This window comes from Epinephelus lanceolatus, chromosome 23, assembly GCF_041903045.1.
Source record: "Epinephelus lanceolatus isolate andai-2023 chromosome 23, ASM4190304v1, whole genome shotgun sequence".
In the NCBI taxonomy this organism is placed as follows: domain Eukaryota; kingdom Metazoa; phylum Chordata; class Actinopteri; order Perciformes; family Serranidae; genus Epinephelus; species Epinephelus lanceolatus.
In genome coordinates, this window is record NC_135756.1 from 2278270 (window position 1) to 2300310 (window position 22041).

The 22041-nt window shown below is 43.2% G+C and overlaps 1 protein-coding gene across 5 annotated transcripts in view; it reads left to right on the forward strand.

The window, feature by feature from the left end:
* The window catches only part of LOC117249175 (filamin-C-like), a 68932-nt gene that overhangs the window by 36274 nt on the left and 10617 nt on the right, over nucleotides 1-22041 (forward strand). For 3 of the 5 annotated variants that reach the window (XM_033614612.2, XM_033614619.2, XM_033614614.2), the window contains 26 exons: nucleotides 716-852; nucleotides 1181-1374; nucleotides 1457-1570; nucleotides 1659-1802; nucleotides 2502-2625; nucleotides 3498-3658; nucleotides 3744-3834; nucleotides 4223-4392; nucleotides 4466-4583; nucleotides 7122-7384; nucleotides 8981-9578; nucleotides 9719-9892; nucleotides 11177-11339; nucleotides 11446-11606; nucleotides 11698-11865; nucleotides 12473-12596; nucleotides 12678-12834; nucleotides 15877-16066; nucleotides 16155-16178; nucleotides 17131-17378; nucleotides 17667-17759; nucleotides 18670-18769; nucleotides 19335-19475; nucleotides 19669-19797; nucleotides 20155-20328; nucleotides 21199-21360. In XM_033614612.2, the coding sequence (XP_033470503.1) occupies nucleotides 716-852; nucleotides 1181-1374; nucleotides 1457-1570; nucleotides 1659-1802; nucleotides 2502-2625; nucleotides 3498-3658; nucleotides 3744-3834; nucleotides 4223-4392; nucleotides 4466-4583; nucleotides 7122-7384; nucleotides 8981-9578; nucleotides 9719-9892; nucleotides 11177-11339; nucleotides 11446-11606; nucleotides 11698-11865; nucleotides 12473-12596; nucleotides 12678-12834; nucleotides 15877-16066; nucleotides 16155-16178; nucleotides 17131-17378; nucleotides 17667-17759; nucleotides 18670-18769; nucleotides 19335-19475; nucleotides 19669-19797; nucleotides 20155-20328; nucleotides 21199-21360 (4322 nt within the window). The remainder of the gene's footprint in view (nucleotides 1-715; nucleotides 853-1180; nucleotides 1375-1456; nucleotides 1571-1658; nucleotides 1803-2501; nucleotides 2626-3497; nucleotides 3659-3743; nucleotides 3835-4222; nucleotides 4393-4465; nucleotides 4584-7121; nucleotides 7385-8980; nucleotides 9579-9718; nucleotides 9893-11176; nucleotides 11340-11445; nucleotides 11607-11697; nucleotides 11866-12472; nucleotides 12597-12677; nucleotides 12835-15876; nucleotides 16067-16154; nucleotides 16179-17130; nucleotides 17379-17666; nucleotides 17760-18669; nucleotides 18770-19334; nucleotides 19476-19668; nucleotides 19798-20154; nucleotides 20329-21198; nucleotides 21361-22041) is intronic. The other 2 variants (XM_033614613.2, XM_033614616.2) reach the window with 1 other exon arrangement.

The following is a 22041-nucleotide window of genomic DNA, read 5'->3' on the forward strand; positions in this document are numbered from 1 at the left end:
GACAGTCAGCTGATCTTATTATTCTCCAGTTTTTATGCTGATAACGTTTATCCAAACAGAAAACTGACAGAAACAAATCCAGGTCTTTGACTTTGATATTAATGGTTTCATGGAACTACAGAATTATAGGGGACCAAGGATAGAACCCTGAGGTACTCCAGGGGTTTTACTCAGAACACAGTTACTTACAAACAATATGAAACTTACTGGACAGGTCACCAAACTATCACAGGACTGACACATAGAGACAGACAAAAATTCACCCAGAACACACTGGAGGGATTACATATCTCATCTGGCCTGGGAACACCTCAGGATCCTCCAGGAGGAGCTGGAAAGCATCGCTGAGTGGAGGGCATCTGGAATACTTTGCTCAGCCTGATGCCCCCGAGACCTGGTTTTGGATAGAAGGCTGAAAATGGATGGATGGATTATTTTTGATAATTTTTTGATTAAACTATAAAAAAAGTGCCCATCATATCTTCAAATGTTTTACTTTGTCCAGCAAATAAGACAACAAAAAGCAGAAAATCTTTCAGAAGCTGAACTGGTGAATTTTAGCTTGAAAAACAGCAGAAAGAATTAACTAATACACAACATAATTTAATTTTGGTAAACAATAATTAAAACAGTTTCAGCTGTACATTTATACATGCTTTGTTTGTTTAAAGAATGTCTTCCAGCTACATTGTCATGTGTGTTTGTGCGTTTTCAGTCCATTTGAGGTCCAGGTGAGTGAGGAGGCCGGGCCTCAGAAGGTGAGGGCCTGGGGTCCTGGTCTAGAGACGGGTATGGTGGGGAAGAGCGCTGACTTTGTGGTGGAGGCCATCGGCACGGAGGTGGGAACACTTGGTATGTCACAACAACATGAAGGACGAATCAGAGCACTCACCTGCTGCTCAGAATTATTGACAGGAGGTTGGGGGAGGGGCTAAAAGAGGGCGGCTGCTGGTCTGAAGCTTTGGTCCACAGAGACGGTATCTCAACAACTGGTGGTCAGAGTGCCTTTAAATTTACCATAATTGTTCATGGTACTCAGAGGATGAATCACAATGATTTTGGTGACTTTATAAACTTTATATCTGTGTATTCCATGCTGGATATTCATATATATTTAAATAAAGATTGTTTATCATCAGTATATATGATGTGTAATGTGATGTTTGATGACTGTCTGCAGGTTTCTCCATCGAGGGTCCGTCTCAGGCGAAGATCGAGTGCGATGATAAAGGTGACGGGTCATGTGACGTTCGATACTGGCCGACTGAACCAGGTGACTACGCTGTGCACGTGATCTGTGACGACGAGGACATTAAGGACAGCCCCTTCATGGCTCACATCCTTCCTGCTGCCAACGACGTCTTCCCAGAAAACGTGAGACCAGAACCTGACTGATCCTAAAACTGTTTCACAGACGTTTGATTGTTTAACGTGACGTGTTGATAATTCTCCTCAGGTGAAATGTTACGGTCCAGGTCTGGAGCCGCTCGGCTGCATCGTCAACAAACCTGCTGACTTCACCATCGATACCCACGGAGCCGGCAGAGGAGAGCTGAAGCTCTACGCTCAGGTGACGTTTAAGAATGAAATAACACTCTTTCGTCTTTAATGATGACATGGTGATTGGATATTAATGAGCTGTGTGTTTGTGCCGTCAGGACGCGGAGGGCTTCCCCATCGATATCCAGATCACAGATAACGGAGATAGCACCTTCTTCTGTGTTTACATTCCCACAAAACCTATCAAACACACCATCATCGTCACCTGGGGCGAAGTCAACGTTCCCAACAGCCCCTTCAGGGTAAGCAACAACACAGTCACACTGTCAGGAGGTGGAGCGGGTCGTCCACCGATCACAAGGTCAGCGGTTCTATCCCCAGCTTCTCCTGTGTCCCATCCACAATATCGATGCAGCCATTTTCCTTTTATTCAGATCAAACCAGAAATTTGTAGTTAGTATGATCAGTAAAAAATAAGTCACTTAAAATATCTAATCACGATTAATCACAAATTAATCAGACATTTTTTATCTGTTCTACGTGGACCTTAAAAGGAAAAACAAGACAAGACATTAAATTATCACATCATAAAATTTAAAGCCAAATTCAGCTGAAAACTCTGCTATTTTTTATTGTTTAAAGGACACAATTTCAGAGATGCACATAGCTGCGTGGAAATGAAACGTTATGAGGTTTATTTGGCTACGTGGAACATAATTAAAGTAGACCGAGGAAAGAGCCCTGAGGTACATCGTACATCAATGGACGTAGAAAGACATGTAAAACAAATATTTTCACAGAAGAAGAATAATAGGAACAAAAAGACAAATACAAGGCAGAGGAGCGTTAAAAATAATAGATTAAAATGGACAAATAAGTGAGAAAAAAGATTTTCAAAATAATGAAATTAACTGTACATAAACAGCAATTACACAGGATTGTTGGAGTTTATAACTGTATTCTTAATTGTTTTCTTTGTAACTTTGTATGATGTGATCCAGGTAACGATAGGAGAAGGCAGCCATCCAGAGAACGTGAAGGTTTACGGTCCAGGTGTGGAGAAGACGGGACTGAAGGCCAATGAGCCAACGTACTTCACTGTGGACTGCAGCGAGGCTGGACAGGGTGGGACACAGCTCTAATCCAACATTATTCCTGTTTCATGTCTTTTATCCTGTTATTGTGACCAAACAGTGGAATAACATCCATCACATGATGTCCTGCAGCCCAAAAAGACTCACCCAAAGACTTAGACCCAGTTCAAACCAAAGATTGGCGACGAAATGAGTTGAAACAAACGACTACGTGCAATGCGCCGTTCTGCGACATTGTAAAAAGCTGGCAGTTGACAGGAAGTGACCACCATGAGATGGCGTATCATCTCTAGTCAACAACTCTCTGTGCTTCTGATCTGATTTGCAGCTTTTCAGACTTATTTTGTGGCTAAATATAATTTGTAGCTTCTTAAAATCTGAATGAGGATAGTGATAGTGAGCTTGGATAGCTGATTGGCTGCTGAAACAGGTGTCATGCTTTAAAACCAGCCGCCGCCCATTTGACCAGCTGAGTGTCAGGTGACACCATCAGCCGGCTTGAGTTGAGCTCAGACCGCTGACACTTTTCTCTGCAACAAACAGTTTCGTCTCGTCAGTCTTTGGTCTGAACCGGGTTTTACAGGGCGAAAGAGACGTCTATGTATCAGTGGGTAAATTTTTTTGAGCATCACAACTTCCTTAGGTTGACTAATTACACTATCAGAATTTGATCCAATAACATTTTGAAGCAGCATGAGCAACTTTCAAAGGAATGAATGGAGCTCCGCCTCCCAGCACTGTATCCAGTTTGCTTTATACATCCATGGGTTATCCATTTGGAAGCTTCAGTCCAGGCGGCCATGTTCTTCAGCGGTCCCACTTGACTCCTTGATGTCACGTTACTTTAATGTTGTTGTTTCTTCTGATATGAATAGAGTTAATTCTGACTGTTGTTACCTGCAGGTGACGTTAGCATCGGGATCAAGTGTGCCCCAGGTGTGGTCGGTCCTGCAGAGGCTGACATCGACTTTGACATCATCAAGAACGACAACGACACGTTCACAGTGAAGTACATGCCTCCAGGTGCCGGTCAGTACACCATCATGGTGCTGTTCGCCGATCAGGTGAGAGCAGAGACAGGAAGTCTGCTTCTTCTCACGTTTCCTGTTCAAACGATAAACACACCTCTCACCTTTAATGTTGCAACAGGAAATACCCATCAGCCCCTTCAGAATAAAGGTGGATCCTTCCCATGATGCAGCTAAAGTCCGAGCAGAAGGACCTGGACTCCACAAGACAGGTGAGCTGACCTCAGGTGCAGCTCTGCAGGATCATGTCATCACGTTTCTGTCCTGCAGAGAGCGAGTCACCTCTGCTCTCCAAACACTTCATTATTTGCAGCAGTGTCGTTCATCACTTTGTGCTCTGGAGTTACTTCATTAATGATTCAAATGACTCAAACAAACCACAGAAATGATGTAACCGGTGTTTGTGAATTATTTAGTTTGTGCTCTTTATTTTGGTTCATAAACGTTTTGACATGTCCTCTGGAAACACTTATTCTGAGGGTACTAATGTAGGAATTTGTGCTTTGAGTCAGTTGATTATTTCCAGCTGGAGTATTCAGATCCTTTACTGACAGCCATATGCAGATGATTTGTATTTATATATTTCATTTCTGCGTGCAGGAGTCGAGGTGGGGAAACCGACTCACTTCACCATTTACACAAAGGGAGCCGGTAAAGCCCAGCCTGAGGTTCATTTCACCGCAGCAGCTAAAGGCGAAGCCGTCAGAGACTTCGAGATCATCGACAACCACGACTACTCCTACACCGTCCGCTACACCGCCGTCCAGCAGGTGACACAGCACCCTGATTTATGTCACGTATGAGGAGTGAGCTGAACCTGAGTTAACTCTGTGTCTCTCTCAGGGGAGCATGTCCATCACCGTGTGTCACGGAGGAGACCCCATCCCTAAAAGTCCCTTCAACATCAGCGTGGCCCCCCCGCTGGACCTCAACAAGGTCAAAGTTCAGGGTTTGAACAACAGTGAGTATGTCTGAGTCTGCACTCAGGAAATGAGAAACATTCATCATACAGGAAGTGGAGTTCAGGTTCAGTTCAGAGTGACGACATCTTGTGATTGATTCTGTGTTGAAGGTCACAAGTTAAACATGTCACTGTCAGTGACATCATACATGTGGTATTTTGTGTCTTTAATTACGTAGAGAGTTTAATTTGATAGTGACAGAAGAGAAGTCATGAAGAGATGCAGCGAAGGTTCCTGATTGAACCTGAATTATTTTAGTTTTGATTTGATGCAGCCAAAGTTTCCCCACAGAGTTTTTTTAATGACACTTTCACACGGAGCACAAATTAGTTTTTTGGGTGATGACTGAATGAAAATTACTGAAGGATAAATGTATTTCTATATTTCATTTGCTCCAGTCTTCCATCTCGCACCTCTCATAGGACAGATTTAGGCATCACAAGAAACAACAGACCAGAACAACAGATATAACTCACCTCTCACTGTAGCCTATAAAAACCACTCATGTATGTTTGAACTTTAGACTCAATGAGTCATAAAAATGGGAACATTAATATTTCCTTGATAAAAACGCCATTTGAGGTCCAGAATATTGTACTGTCCTCTACTGTCCTGGTTCTCTTACCAGTGTTACCAGCGGTGCCACACATCTCAACACTGGAAGCTGGTCCGAAAAATTTATCTGTCTCCTTAAAGGGATAGTGCACCCAAAAATGTAAATTCAGCCATTATCTACTCACCCATATGCAGAGGGAGGCTCAGGTGAAGTTTTAGAGTCCTCACATCACTTGCAGAGATCCAAGGGAAGAGGAGGTAGCAACACAACTCCACCTAATGGAGGCTGACGGCGCCCCAGATTCAAACGTCCAAAAACACATCATTGAAACCACAAAATATCTCCATACTGCTCGTCCGTAGTGATCCAAGTGTCCTGAAGCCCCGACATAAAAAGTTGTTTGGGAAAACCTCATTTGAACTCTGTTTTTAGCCTCATTGTAGCCTGTAGCTCTGACTGCGTGCTTCATGTGTGTTCACATGCTTTCGCTACGGACGAGCAGTATGGAGATATTTTGTGGTTTCAATGATGTGTTTTTGGACGTTTGAATCTGGGGCGCCGTCAGCCTCCATTAGGTGGAGTTGTGTTGCTACCTCCTCTCCCCTTGGATCTCTGCAAGTGATGTGAGGACTCTAAAACTTCACCTGAGCCTCCCTCGGCATATGGGTGAGTAGATAATGGCTGAATTTACATTTTTGGGTGCACTATCCCTTTAACTGGCAACCTGTTGCTCTTCAGACCCTCTCCAGTGGCTCCCTGTCGCTTTGTCATTGTTGTAGGCCCAAAGTGATAATTGCATACTACAGCTGTAATATATGTGCAGCCTATACATTGAATTTAAAAAAGTTTTAATGTTTCATCCACTGAAATGTGCGTCATACGTCTACAATGACCTTTCTGTAAGAATTCTGCTGAAGTTCAGTCACGGTGGCTGCCTGGAGTCTCTCCAGCAAGGCTAGTTAGGGATTCTAAATCCAAAAACAGAAACGCCTTGGAGGAAAATAGAGGATTTAATAGCATGTGGACAGATTCATTTGCTTTCAGCACCAATGTTGCAAAGTTAAAGTACTAAATAATTATAAACAATTATACAACACCTTGTTGTAAATCATCTTAATGTATGCTCATTTAGACCTATTCGTTCTGTTAATGAGCTAATTTAGACTAAATGCTGTTACCTTTGTTCAAATATGTTTTGCGGCTCCAGACAGATTTTTATTTTATTTTTTTGGCCCATAATGGCTCTTTTAATAGCCTTCACTTTTTAGTTCTACTCGGGGGGGGGGGGATGTTTAATAGACCAGAGGTGGGGGGTCTTAAGGATGTAGAGGGAATGTATCAGACCAACATATGCGATAAACTGTCAGGATTTAAAAACTAAAAGAAAAAAATTAAAATTGACTATAACAGACACAGGAAGCTAATAAAGGGCCTTTAAAACCGGAGTAATGTTCTCTCAATGTTCATGAGTCAAGAACAGGTGGAAAAAAGGTTTTGCAGGATGATTTTTCTCAGATCCCTAAACGAAACATTTGTAGAAAGGGTTTGAAAAAACTTTTGCCAGGAAAAAAATAGTTTTGCTGGGATCATTTTTCAAAGTGTTTGTTGTTGTAATACTCATATCAGCCACTAGAGGCTGAAGTGCACCACGGTCATGTGTGTGTTATGTGTTAGCAAGTTATTATAACATTACTGTTATGTCTTTTGGCTAGAAATGTCTATTTATCAATCTGTACCTGTATATACTGCTTCTGTATGTATTTAGATGAGGGGTTATAGTCCCTCCTACTTCAGCCCTTGTGGCCATAATGAGTATTACAACAAACAACCTGTTTTATAGATAGAAAAAAAATAAGGAGCTTCCTCACTTGCCTGTCAGAGCTTCCGTAATATTCTGACAAAAATCCTACAAAAACCTGTTGGTGCTGAAAACATCACTAAGCTCTAACTGAATATCATTTATCTGTGTTTGCAATCGAAGAGGTGGATGTCGGGAAGGACGAGGAGTTCACCGTCTCTACTCGAGATGCAGGAGGTCAGGGCAAACTTGACGTCAAGATCACCTCCCCGTCCCGTCGACCAATCCCCTGCAAGCTGGAGACAGGCACAGCCAATGAGGTGCACACAGTGAAGTACATTCCCCCCGAGGAGGGACAGTACAGAGTGGACATCAACTACGACGGAAACCCTGTACCAGGAAGTCCGTTCACTGTGGAGGGCGTCATGCCACCTGACCCTTCAAAGGTCAGTTAAAGACCATCTTTTAAGATTCACTCAGAATTAAGTATGTTTCATAAGTTTCACTTAAGTAAAGGCCTTTAGAATTATACTTAAACTGAGCAGCTTTATCCTTAAAACCTCCAACAAACTCATTAAAATCTTTCTCGGTCAGAGTATACCTTTCTTGATCCAACTAAATCTTTCTTGGTCTTAGTAAACCTTTGAAGTTACAACTAAACCTTTCCTGGTCCCAGTATACCTTTCTTGATCCAACTAAACCTTTCTTGGTCCCAGTATACCTTTCTTGATCCAACTAAATCTTTATTGGTCTTAGTAAACCTTTCTTGATCCAACTAAACCTTTCTTGGTCCCAGTATACCTTTCTTGATCCAACTAAACCTTTCTTGGTCCCAGTATACCTTTCTTGATCCAACTAAACCTTTCCTGGTCCCAGTATACCTTTCTTGATCCAACTAAATCTTTCTTGGTCTTAGTAAACCTTTCTTGATCCAACTAAACCTTTCTTGGTCCCAGTATACCTTTCTTGATCCAACTAAACCTTTCTTGGTCCCAGTATACCTTTCTTGATCCAACTAAACCTTTCTTGGTCCCAGTATACCTTTCTTGATCCAACTAAACCTTTCCTGGTCCCAGTATACCTTTCTTGATCCAACTAAATCTTTCTTGGTCTTAGTAAACCTTTCTTGATCCAACTAAACCTTTCTTGGTCCCAGTATACCTTTCTTGGTCCAACTAAACCTTTCTTGGTCCCAGTATACCTTTCTTGATCCAACTAAACCTTTCTTGGTCCCAGTATACCTTTCTTGATCCAACTAAACCTTTCCTGGTCCCAGTATACCTTTCTTGATCCAACTAAATCTTTCTTGGTCTTAGTAAACCTTTCTTGATCCAACTAAACCTTTCTTGGTCCCAGTATACCTTTCTTGATCCAACTAAACCTTTCTTGGTCCCAGTATACCTTTCTTGATCCAACTAAACCTTTCCTGGTCCCAGTATACCTTTCTTGATCCAACTAAATCTTTCTTGGTCTTAGTAAACCTTTCTTGATCCAACTAAACCTTTCTTGGTCCCAGTATACCTTTCTTGATCCAACTAAACCTTTCTTGGTCCCAGTATACCTTTCTTGATCCAACTAAACCTTTCTTGGTCCCAGTATACCTTTCTTGATCCAACTAAACCTTTCTTGGTCCCAGTATACCTTTCTTGATCCAACTAAACCTTTCCTGGTCCCAGTATACCTTTCTTGATCCAACTAAATCTTTCTTGGTCTTAGTAAACCTTTCTTGATCCAACTAAACCTTTCTTGGTCCCAGTATACCTTTCTTGATCCAACTAAACCTTTCCTGGTCCCAGTAGATCTTTCTTGGTCCCAGTAAACCTTTCTAGGTCTTATGACACCTTTTTTGGTTCAGCTAAACCTTTCCTGCTCTCAGTAAACTTCTATTGCTCGGTTTAACCCTTTTTGGTTATTAACAAGAGTCACTGGGTCTATGATGTCAATAATCACTCCATGCTGCATCTGGTTTAGCTTCTGAGATTGTATGTGAACTCCTTCAACGTGTCCTTGTGTCTCACCTCTCTTGCCTTTTTACCGTCCAGGTCCGAGCCTATGGTCCAGGTCTTCAGGGTGGTGTTGTGGGTAAACCAGCCCCCTTTGCCATTGACACAAAGGGAGCCGGTACTGGTGGTCTGGGCCTGACGGTGGAGGGACCCTGTGAGGCCAAGATCGAATGCCAGGACAATGGTGACGGATCCTGCTCCGTGTCCTACCTGCCCACCGAGCCCGGCGAGTACGCCATCAACATCCTGTTTGCAGACCAGCACATCCCTGGGTCCCCCTTCAAGGCTGTGGTCCAGTCGGTGTTTGACCCTAGCAAGGTGACGGCCAGTGGGCCCGGCCTGGAGCGAGGGAAAGTCAACGAGGATGGATCCTTCACGGTGGACTGCTCTAAAGCCGGAGAGGCCGAGCTCACCATCGAGATCATCTCAGACTCTGGAGCCAAAGCTGAAGTTCACATCCAAAACAACAGTGACGGAACCTACTCCATCACCTACATCCCAAAGTTCCACGGCATGTACACCATCACCATCAAGTATGGAGGACACACAGTGCCCAAGTTCCCCACCCGACTACAGGTGGACCCAGCTGTCGACACCAGCGGGGTGAAGGTGCACGGACCAGGAGTGGAACCCAGAGGTGAGGACTGGAAGATGTTTTCTAACCAGTAACAAGGTGGTTTATATAATTGAACATCAACACATAGAACAAATCAAAGAGACAACAGAAAGAAATTAGAGCATTAATATTCTGTTTGTGTGTTTGTTTCGTCTCTGCAGGCGTCCTGAGAGAAGTGACCACACATTTCATCGTGGACGCCCGGGCGCACTACAAGAGCGGCGGCAGCCGAATCAAAGCCTGCATCTCCAACCCATCAGGCGCCAACACAGACGCCTACATCACCGACAAGGGAGACGGGACCTACAGAGTGGAGTACACGCCGTACGAGGATGGTGAGACTCTAAACTTTTCTGTGTGTTGTTGTGTTTGAGCTGAACAGTTTTCAGTGAACTGAGCTGATCATCAGGAACAGAGTCTCAGGCCGCAGGAGGTCTGCTGCTGTTTTATGGAGGTTGTTTTTCCACAACAACATTATAACATTGAATTGAAAGTGGTTTGTGGTTTCATAAAGCTTCTGTTTGTCCCTCGGCCACAGTAAAGAGAAGGAGGCGAGCGAAGCATCTGTGGCTTCAACAATGAAACTCTCAGAATATTTCATCATGTTTACGACTCTTAATGTGGTCACATGACTCCAGCTCCTGATGCTGTTTGTTACAGACTGCACATGTAAACAACACGGAGCTGCACCGTCAGAATCAAAACGAAAACATGTTGGAATTTAAATTTAAAGCCTGGTTTAAATCCCAGACACATTCCTGCCCAGGTTAGTGTTTGTTTCCATCAGTGATCCTTTAGTTTTAATGATGCTAACATGAGAAGTCACATGGACAGCTCTGTGCTCCTACAGCCGTCCTGACCTGACAGTGGAGAATACAGTAATGTGACAGCGACAGACGTGTGACGGTATAGAACTGTACATGAGGTGAGATTAACGAAGCAGTGAGGTCTCTAACTGAGGTGAAGCAGAGTGTGAGGGTGGAGGGACGGGCGGCTGGTATTAATAGCTGCAGTCTCTGCTGGCAGCAGATGGTTTTCCACTGATAGTAATGTGTGACATGTTGGAGCCCGGTGCATTGTGGGACAGAAATACTCTTCCCTGTGGAGGCTTCAGTCAGACTGGGATTTTCATCTCTTGTCTCTCTTAAACACACAGACGTGTACTTATAGGTTTGTAGCTGACAGTTGTTGGTTTAAAATATCAGACTAATATTCAGAGTTCCTCTATAGCTCCACCATCAGCTCAGAACTGGGGTTACGTTCGGTGACTCCCAGTGTCAGTGGGAGAAACTGTTCAGATTTAAAATTAGGTGTTGTAGTGTGTGTGAGTGTGTGTGTGTTTAGTTAGGCCTCCCTTCATGAATAGAGCATCAAACGAGACATTTAAGGAGTCTCTGAGCTCCTCGAGTTGAAAAACCTTCAACTCAAAGCGGAAATTCGCTCCACGCCATCTCTTTTTTAGTCATCTTTGTTCCCATCGTCCAATTGTACGATCTGAGAGGTGGGCCCCTGAGTCATCCTAAAAACAGATCTCTGTTTATCTGACCCCGTGTGTGTGTTTGTCAGGTAAACGGTCATGTGCTGAATATTCCACATTAAACTGGTGTGTTCGTCTGCAGGTTTGCATCTGATTGAGGTTTTGTTTGATGACGTCTCGGTACCTAAGAGTCCCTTCAGGGTGTCGGTGACGGAGGGCTGTGATCCCAGTCGAGTCCGAGCCTACGGTCCAGGTCTGGAGGAGGGACTGGTGAACAAACCGAACCGCTTCACTGTCGAGACCAGGTGAGTCTTTCTTAACCAATCAAACAAATCTGAATGTTTCAGACTGATTTATCTCTAATGTCTCTGACCTCCTTGTTATACCTGCTCTCCCCGGTCACTCCCTCAGAGGTGCTGGCACCGGAGGTCTCGGCCTGGCCATCGAGGGTCCATCTGAGGCCAAGATGTCGTGTAAGGACAACAAAGATGGCAGCTGCAGTGTGGAGTACATCCCCTTCACTCCTGGAGAGTATGATGTCAACATCACCTTTGGAGGCCTTCCTATCCCAGGTGATGTATCCAACCCGTCCAGACTTTATAGATTCGTCACATAGTTCAGGTTCAGCCGTGACTAATGTCCAGCCTCCTGTTTATTTTTCAGGGAGTCCATTTCGGGTCCCAGTGCGAGAGCTGGTGGATCCCAGTAAGGTGAAGTGCTCAGGTCCCGGACTGGGAAGTGGAGTGCGAGCACATGTCCCTCAGACGTTCACTGTGGACAGCAGTAAGGCTGGTGTGGCCCCGCTGGAGGTCCAGCTGTATGGACCCACAGGTGAGACGACCCTGATCTGTTCTCTTAGACCTGTGAGTGTCTTCAGGGTTTGATCTATCACGGCTGCTTTCACACTGGCAGCTCAGTCTGCAGCCCTCAGAGGTCACTGGAATATTTGGTTACTTATTCCAAAATGGGTCCGGATGTGTTTTACCACTTACGTCCGCCCCTAATTCAGGGTCAGCCAAGTCACAAACATGCACAATTTGCTGCAGCTGTATCTTGTGAAGGTGGTCTACCTTCGCTAATCTAGAACCGTCTAATCATAAAGAATTAATGCATCTTTATGAAACAAAAAAACCTGCACAAAGGCGACACATTATCTCAACGTCCTCAAATGCGGTTGAGACTGATACCTGCCCTCTCTGATGACTTGTGTCCTGGGATCCTCTCTCGTCGCTAATGTTTGTGACCTGCAGGTTGTGGCACTTATCTTCGCTACTTCTTGGTCAAACTTTGACAGATTTGAAAAAATGCAGAAAATTGAACCGGCTTTGAAAACTTTAACAAAGGACAAAAGGTTTGCGGTCAGTTTAAGTTAACATAAAATCTGGACCTTGTGTGCAAAGTTCTTAAAAGTCCAAAACTGTGAAACTTTGCTCTTCAGGTGTGGCCGAGCCGATCAGCATCACCGACAACGGTGACGGTACTCACACAGTCAACTACACTCCTGCCAACGACGGCCCGTACACGGTGTGTGTGAAGTACGCCGACCAGGAGGTCCCTCGCAGGTCAGTACCCAACAGACAATTATCTAAAGGAGTCTCCATCGTCGTGGTTCAGGTCTCACCTTCCAAACTGTCTCCTCTCAGTCCGTTTAAGATCAAGACGTTACCAGCTCACGACGCCAGTAAGGTCCGAGCCAGCGGTCCAGGTCTGAATGCATCCGGAGTTCCGGCCAGTCTGCCTGTGGAGTTCACCATCGATGCCAGAGACGCCGGCGAGGGACTGCTCACTGTTCAGATCCTGGTGAGTCACAGAGTCCTGATTCTGACTGAAGCAGCTCAGGACTCGGCCTGTATCATGTCTGTGATGTCTTCATTCATCTGCATCTTGAAAGCTGTAGTTACGAGATGAGCCAACTCAAATTCAAAGATCAAATATGAATTCTGATTTTGTAAATAAGCCAAATAACAAATCTGTAACCAGGGGCTTAAATTATACCTCTTGTAGTTTGCTGATAACAAACCATCCAGTTTAGTGAGATACATTTGTAGGCTGGTAGCAGCATGTTTGAAGCTCGCATGTCTCTGGTTAGCCTCAGTGTGTAGCCAGCCAGTCCCACAAGTAGTCACTACATCACCCAGCCCTATTAAAGGGATAGTGCACCCAAAAATGTAAATTCAGCCATTATCTACTCAGCCATATGCCGAGGGAGGCTCAGGTGAAGTTTTAGAGTCCTCACATCACTTGCAGAGATCCAAGGGGAGAGGAGGTAGCAACACAACTCCACCTAATGGAGGCTGACGGCGCCCCAGATTCAAACGTCCAAAAACACATCATTGAAACCATAAAATATCTCCATACTGCTCGTCCGTAGTGATCCAAGTGTCCTGAAGCCCCGACATAGACAGAGAGGCAGTCAGAGCTACAGGCTACAATGAGGCTAAAAACAGAGTTCAAATGAGGTTTTTCCAAACAACTTTTTATGTCGGGGCTTCAGGAAAACATTTTGATTTTTCCTGATTGTCGATAAAGCTTTGTGCTGAATCAGAGTAACGGGGCTGAACATCATCATCATCATCATCATCATCATCACTTCAGGCTTCAGATCCATCAGGTCAGACTAGATGTGTAATCAGATACAGATCATAGAGATGTATCTTCCTCCTGGACCCTGGTCTTCATCTGCTCCTGTCTGAACTGTTGTTGTCTTACTGACTCTTTTAACCCCTGATTCAACCTCTCCATGTCACTTCCTGTTTCCCCCGGCGGGGGCTTGTCGCTGCTGCTGCTGCTGCTGCTGCTGCTGCTGCTGCTGCTGCAGGGTCCTGATGGGTGCAGGCGCGAGGCCTCAGTGTTTGTGGAGGACTGGGGCAGGAGGGTGTGGGAGACACATATAGTAAAGAAAACCATCCCCTTCAGTATTCATAAGAGAGGCTGTGTAAGGCCTGCACTCTCTCCTCCGTCACCTCCCCCCCTCCATCACCTCATGTCTCCCCTCCTCCCCTCCTCCCTGACTCCTCGTCTCCTCGTTCACTTTAAATCTCCCTTTTAATCAGTTCAAGAGGAAATCATCCAGATGTGTTCAGACCAGATGAAAGCTAATATTTGCCTGTGTGAAAACAGTCGCTGGTCAGCCAGCTGTTCTAACGTGCTAACTAAGGCAGCTAACGCTAATATTCGTGCTAACTTGGTTTGTAGTAAACAGGGTTCGCACGAGGTGCCTGAGGTGCTTCATGTTTGAGTAAAAAAAATCATGTACTGGAGTTCCCTGAAAAGAGCCCCTTTTTATAAAGTGCTGAAAAAGTCCTTGAAAATCAAATAAAACACAGAATGATGTTTTTGTTCAAGTCAGTGTCATTAAAGTCTTCAGAACTCCGTCAGCTTTTTCTTTTTATACCTCCACGCTGGAGAGAGCCATAGCCAGAGGCGTTATGTTTTCAGGTCGTCCGTCCATACGATATCTCAAGAACACCCCAAAGGAATTTCTTTGAATTTGGCACAAACGTGGACTGAAGAATAAACTGATTAGAATTTTGTGGTTGAGGGTCAGTGTGACCTTGCATTTGCCTCGTTCTCATGAATGTGAAATCTCAAGAACACCTTTAGGGATTTTGACCTCACAAAACATTTTTTTGGCCATAACTGAAGAATTCATTCACTAAACTTGACACAAATGTCTAACAAGATAAAATAATGAAGGTCAAAAGGTCAAAGGTCAGCTTGACTGTGACATCATCATGTTTTAACGTCATATCTCAGGAACAGAAGGGGAGACATTTGGTCAGATACTGAATTGGTGACTCTAATCTTGAAACTGTGCTGATTGTATAGATCTTCTGTGTGTGAAGCATCCATGTTTTCACTGACATGGATGGAGACTGTCAGAGACACTGGACTGGTGGGCGGAGTCATACAACCACAGGGTGGACTGGTGGGCGGAGTCATACAACCACAGGGTGGACTGGTGGGCGGAGTCATACAACCAAATTCTGACGAGTCACCGGGTTGTACTCTCCTGCCCGACATTGTAGTTTATTTTTGCGTCACTCAAACCCTGGCGAAATCGTGTTGGGTCTGAATGCGTTCAGAGACCAGTGAGGAACCTGCCGTCGTGCTCTTGAGAGCTGGCACAGAAAAGGCACATGAGTGGCACCCACACCTGACCTCAAGTTCTCCAGGCGGCTAAAGACGCAGCATGTGTACAACATCTTGTGCAGCAGTAGAGCAGGATCCCTTCAGTCAGTCAGCTGAAGTTCTTTATACACAGAGACACCATAAGCACCTTTAATATCAGGGTATAAATACCAAACAGATCCATGTCCCTCCTCCTCCTCCCCTCTGTGGTCTCCATGTGAACTGACCTCCATCAGTTTGTTTAACCAGCTAACAGACAGATGTGGTTTTCAGTCCTCCACTAACCAGAGTGATTCATAAACATCCTCCTCCTCCTCCTCCTCCTCCTCTTCCTCTGCTGCGGTGATTAGAGTTAGATCCTGTGTGCTGATGTTAAACACATGAAGAACTTGAAATGTCCTGTGAACACCACTGGTCTCAAACATCAGCAGTCAGAGAGCCTCTCTGCATTACACACAGTTAAAATGTCCTAGTGTCTAACAGGTTACAGTTTCAAACGCCAGCGTTCACTGTGACACAGACACAAAGGTTTACGTCTGGATTTTAAGAACTGATATCAGATTATTCAGAGAGAAATCAGGATGAATCAGACAATGATTCACACGGTTCAGTTAGAGACCACTGATGTACTTCACAGTACTTCACCTCGCAGAAAGATGTTTCCTGTGCCCTTCAAATATACTTCCTGACCTTGTCCCCGTGTGTGTCCAGGATCCGGAGGGAAAACCCAAGAAGGCGAACATCCGGGACAACAGAGACGGGACGTACACGGTGTCCTACGTACCGGACATGACGGGACGTTACACCATCACCATCAAATACGGAGGAGACGAGATCCCGTACTCACCCTATCGCATCCACGCCCTGCCCACCGGAGACGCCAGCAAGTGTCTGGTCACAGGTCAGACTCCGCCCACCTCTCATTCCAGCAGCCAATCAGATTTCAGCACCTGTCACAGCATCACTGACTCTGTTGTTGTTTCCTACAGTATCGATCGGAGGACACGGACTGGGTGAGTCGAGTTTACACTGCGCTGCTCTGATGATACAGAGTGTGTGTGATGATGTGTGTGTGTGTGATGATGTGTGTGATAATGTGTGTGTGTGTGTGTGTGATGATGTGTGTGTGTTCGAGCTTATAACTGCAGGACAATATCTTCTATTAACAATTAGATTGTCGGTCAAAATAAACAAAACCAAGATGATGAAAACTTCCTTTTATAAGATTTTATTTTTATTTAGTTTATTATAATTATTCAATTATTATTTTTGTTTTTCTAGTTCATTTTAATTTTATGATTTTATCCTATCATTCCTATTTTTTATTTTATTTCTTTACGCACTTTTAATTTTAATTTATTATTCTGTTTTAATTTGTTTTGTTTTCTTTTTTATTTAGTTTTGCTTTGTTTTATTTTGTCTTGTTATGTTTTAATTTATGTTTTTGAATTGTTTTTATTTTTTCATTTTATTATGTTTTATTTGTTTGTTTTATTTTATTGTATTTTTTTATTTTGAGTTTATTTTTTATTATCATTATTATTTTATTTGCTTTTCCTTGTTTTGTTTTACTTTATTTTATTTCATCTGCTTTGTTTTATTTTTTTGTTTTATTTGATTTTTTTTATTTTAGTTTGTTGTATTTGTTCTGTTTTATTCTATATATTTTATGTTGTTTTTCTTTGTGTTATTTTATTTTTTATTTCTTAAAATTTTGCTCCATTTTTTTTTTTTTGTTCCATATGTTTAATTTTTATTTGTTTGATGTTGTTTTTGGTATTTTATTTTGTTTTGTGTTGTTTTCTTTTCTTAATTATTTGAATTTGTTTTAATTTACTTTTGTTAGTTTAGTTTGACATACAGCAGTAAACGTGTCTTTAAGCACCAGCTCAGCTCAGATGATCATATCCATAATAAAGATGATTCACTGTAACTTGCCTCCTGATTGGTCGTCCATCTTGTCAGGATCAGGTATAGGCCCGACCATCCAGATCGGAGAGGAAACGGTCATCACCGTGGACGCAAAGGCTGCTGGGAAAGGTAAAGTGACCTGTAAGGTGTCGACCCCTGACGGAGCGGAGCTGGACGTGGACGTGGTGGAGAACGCCGACGGGACGTTTGATATTTATTACACGGCTCCGGAGCCCGGGAAGTACGTCATCACCATCCGCTTTGGAGGGGAAAACATTCCCAACAGCCCCTTCCACGTGGTGGTGAGTGACATCACTGAACACCTGAGACACAGGTGTGGTTTGTTGTGAAGGTCAGTGGTTCTTGAGCTTTTTATCGGAACAATTTCAGACGTCTGAGAGTCGTTCACACTCGAGATAGAATCCAGAATCCAGATCTGGATCATCTAGAAAAGTCCAGGAACCACTGCACCGTCACCGTCCTAATATTCTCATGGAGACACTTGTGTTTGTGCATGGAGTGTGTGTTTGTGTGTGTTTGTGTGTGTGTGTGTGTGTGTTCCCTAAAGGTTGTACCTTGTTCCCCGTCAGGCGAGTGATACCGTCCCAATAATAGAGGAGCCATGTGACAAGCTTCAGTTACAGCAGCCCTACTCGCCCTACGTGGGCTTCTCCCCTCCATGGGTACAACACAGAGTTATTACATATACATATACTGTAGATATAAATATATACACTCACACCTGCTGTCCATTGACACACACTGTCCTCTTCAGTCTGCAGCTGATCAATAACAACCCAGATTCACTGATAGATTCATTATCAGGCTCAGCATGAAGCTGCATGTTCACTCTGCATGATCGTCTGATGCCAGCTGCTGAGGGGGCGGGGCCTGTCTTCTCTGTGTCAGTGCATCAGCTGCATGAAGTTTACTAGTTCTTCATTATCTGATGTAAACTAGTGGCTGTTATTTAAGTTAAGACTCTGTAGAGTAAAAAAAAAGGAGCAACATTTTCAAACTGCTTTTTCTTTAAAACTTTAATTCATTTTTGTTGATTTTTAAGTTCATTTTGATTTTATTAGTTTATTCCATTATTAGTATTTTTAATTTTTATTTTGTTTTAAAAAAAACGTCTTTTTTTTTCATTTAAATTTTTTTAGTGTCATTATTATGACTTTTATTAATTTTGGTTTATTTTGTTTTGTTTCATGTTGTTTTATTTAACTTTTTTGCATTTTTATTTAACCTTAGCGTCTCTTTTTTATTTTACTTAATTTATTTAATAGTATTTAAGGTATTATTTTTATTTTGTTTTGTTAGTTGTTTGCTTTTGTGTTTTTTAGGAGAATTGCTTATAATTTTTATTTTCTTTTGGTTTATTTTGTTCTGTTTTCTGATGGACTGTTTACAGTATTTAAGGTTTGATTTCCATCATGACCCAGTTAAAAATGGTGTTTAGTCGAACTGGTTTCAGACCAGTCAGCCTCTCTGCCGTCCTGCTGTGCGTCCTCCTCCTCCTCCTCCTCTCTCTGGACTGTATCCCAGAGTTCCCAGTATGGTGACACTAACACCCTCCCTCTGGCTCTGGTTTAGGCCACTGATGATCCCATCAGCCCCGTGGATGGCATGGAGCCGGTGCTCCGCCCCTTCAGTCTGGTCATTCCCTTCACTGTGCAGAAAGGAGAGATCACAGGTAAGAGTCTGTTTACACGTCCATCTGCCAGATCGACAGATTTATGTTTGTTTACCTGTGAGATAGACATATTATTTTCATTGATGAAGATTGTCTGGTTTGCTCCAGAGAGGAAGAGTGCATGACGTCATCTTCGTTCATAATTACTTGTAAACAATTTGTACATGTTTACTCTGACACAGCCGTGTTGTACAAGTGTAACTAAACGTTGAGTTGTTTGTGATTTTAAAGGTTCAGTCTGGTTGTTGTTATTTATTTCTCATGTTTAAACTCACCAGCAACATGTTTGTCCCTCAGCACTGTCTGACAGGAAGGTACTGGTTCCTGCTAAAGGTCTTAATAACACAGATCTGTAGTTTGTTCAGTCCTTTCCTCAGACAGATGCTGACTGGAGTTTTTTTTATCAAACTAACAGGAGGAACCAGTGACTCTGTTGGGGACTATTTTCAGCGGCGGATTAATGTAGAGTGTAGAGTGCTGTAAAGAGTGTGTGTCAGCAGGACAGTGTATAACACAAACTACAGGGTGTGTTTGTGCATAAACCAGTCTGTGATTTGTCCTCCAGGTGAAGTACGAATGCCGTCTGGTCGAACCGCCGCTCCTCACATCACTGACAACAAGGACGGCACCGTCACTGTGAAATACTCCCCGACTGAACGAGGCCTGCACGAGATGGACATCAAATATGATGGAAGCCACATCCCAGGTGATGTCACGACGTGTTTTTAATTCACCTGCTTTTTTCTCTTCAGGCTCAGCCGGAGAAACGAGGATGACTTCAGTGTTTGGAGACAAATATCAGAGTATCATCTGCAAACAGTCTGACTGCAGGCTGAATCTGTCCTGAACTCTGGCTGCACCTGTTTATAATGTTCATCCTGCGTTTCTCTCCATTACAGGAAGTCCACTCCAGTTCTACGTTGATGCCATCAACAGTGGTCATGTGACAGCATACGGCCCCGGGCTGAGTCACGGCACGGTGAACAGACCGGCTACCTTCACTATTGTCACTAAAGACGCTGGAGAAGGTATCAGTGCCAAAACACGGGGTGTTAATTGGGTTAGGTTTGTCAGTACCTCAGCTCCGTTCAGTGAATCACCATGGTGACACAGACCTGGTTGTAAATAGGGAAGGTATCTCAACAAAGTATCACAGGAAAGGGAGAGATCACGCCCCTGAGTAGCTGCAAGACTTTACTTTGGAAGATTTTTTCGGAATTAGCAACACAGGTAAATAAAAATCTAGAAACTGCTGATAGTGAATTGGAACAGTGTTGTTAAACAGAGAAACCGTGATGAGCAGAGAGATGAGTGTGAGATGTTTCGGTACAAGTGCTGCTCACCTTTATATTAGGGACCATCCTTCACCTGTTCTCTGCGTGCAGGCGGTCTGTCTCTGGCTGTGGAGGGTCCGTCTAAAGCAGAGATCAGCTGTAAAGACAACAAAGACGGGACCTGTACCGTGTCCTACCTGCCCACCGCACCTGGAGACTACAACATCATCGTCAAGTTTGACGACAAACACATCCCCGGCAGCCCCTTCACTGCCAAGATCACCGGTACTCAGACTCTGTGTGTGTGTGAGGTCACTGCAGATGGGAAGTTAAATTTGTTTCTGGAGCCAGACAAACTTGTGATGCTTTTAACTCTTTTTTTAAAGTATGTTTAGACATATTATGAAGACCATAGAGAACATTGTGTGGGAGACACCGGTTGAGTATTCATGAGTCCACGTGTTAAGTGTAAAAACCTCCCACTCCTTCACATTTAAACTCATTAACTGTTAAACACAAGAGTAAAATTCTGACCATCAGCTGCAGCTCAGCGCAGACGTATCAGTAGTGATAACAGACTGATGTGTTACAGCCTGGTGCCAGTTATATTCTGGAGTTCCCCAGGGCTCAAGTTTGGGACATTTTTTATTTTCTAAATAAATGCTTCACTTTATGTACAGTCATGGTATTTAATTTGACTTTATGCAGATGACACTCCGTATTATCTTCCTGTAACAGACAAAAAATATTTAAAGTCTTTACAGTCCTCTGCAGATGAAATATGGGATGTCCTCCATTTTCCTTCAACTAAACTTGGATAATTATTTATTTAGCCACTTGTGTTCCCGTTGCTATTTAAATGTATATTTTGATAGGAAAGGTTTCTGTCTGAAATAAACTGTTAACATTTCTGTATTGAGAAAATTATTTGACATAAGTTTAAAATTTTACTCTGCTTGTTGTCTTTAAGTTGTATCAACCTGAATGATATTTTCCACCATGTTTTAGTTTTCTCTATAGGCAGCCTTTAATAGGTTTACCTTTTTATATTAACGTCATATTATATTTTACAGCCTCATTATCCGACATAATTACTCATCACCTCTCTCTAGATGTTGAGCTTCATTGTTTTATTTTGATGCGATTGATCTCTAGGTGATGACTCCATGAGAATGTCTCAGCTTAACGTAGGCACGTCAACAGATGTGTCCTTAAAGATCATGGAGACGGACCTGAGCAGTCTGATGGCAAGCATCAGAGCGCCGTCTGGAAACGAGGAGCCGTGTCTGCTGAAGAGGCTGCCCAACAGACACATCGGTCAGTCTGGGATCATCACGTTCAGATAGACTGTTCAACATTTCAGGCTCACTGAGAACGCTAACTTTACTTAACGTTTATGGTCTCTTTCCAGCCGTAGCTTAAAGCTAAGAGCTAACTTTAATTAGCTTACCTTACAAACATTATATGTGGCAAATATATATATATTTTTTGACATAAAGTCCAGTTCAGACCAAAGATCGGCGACGAGACGAAACCTGACACTCAGCTGGTGACAGATTTTAAGAAGCTACAAATTATATTCAGCCACACAATAAGTGAAAAGCTGCAAATCAGAACGGAAGCGCAGAGTTGTTGACTAGAGATGATACGCCGTCTCATGGTGGTCACTTCCTGTCAACGTTACAGATCAGAAGCACAGAGAGTTGTTGACTAGAGATAATGCGCCGTCTCATGGCGGTCACTTCCTGTCAAGTAGTAGTTTGTTTCAACTCGTCTCGTTGTGAATCTTTGGTCTTGAACTGGAATTTTATCAACAATCAGCGATGACTAACTTTAGCTGTCGGTCAGTAATAAGTGGTTTACAGGGAAATCAGCCTCGTGTCATTCCTAGTTTCGGACTTGGATTTGACTCGACTGGTTTGTCAAACAATGACTTCAGCCTACTGAAAGAAATAACTTTCAAGTCAAACCTGGCAGCACCAGTTTGATAGACAAACG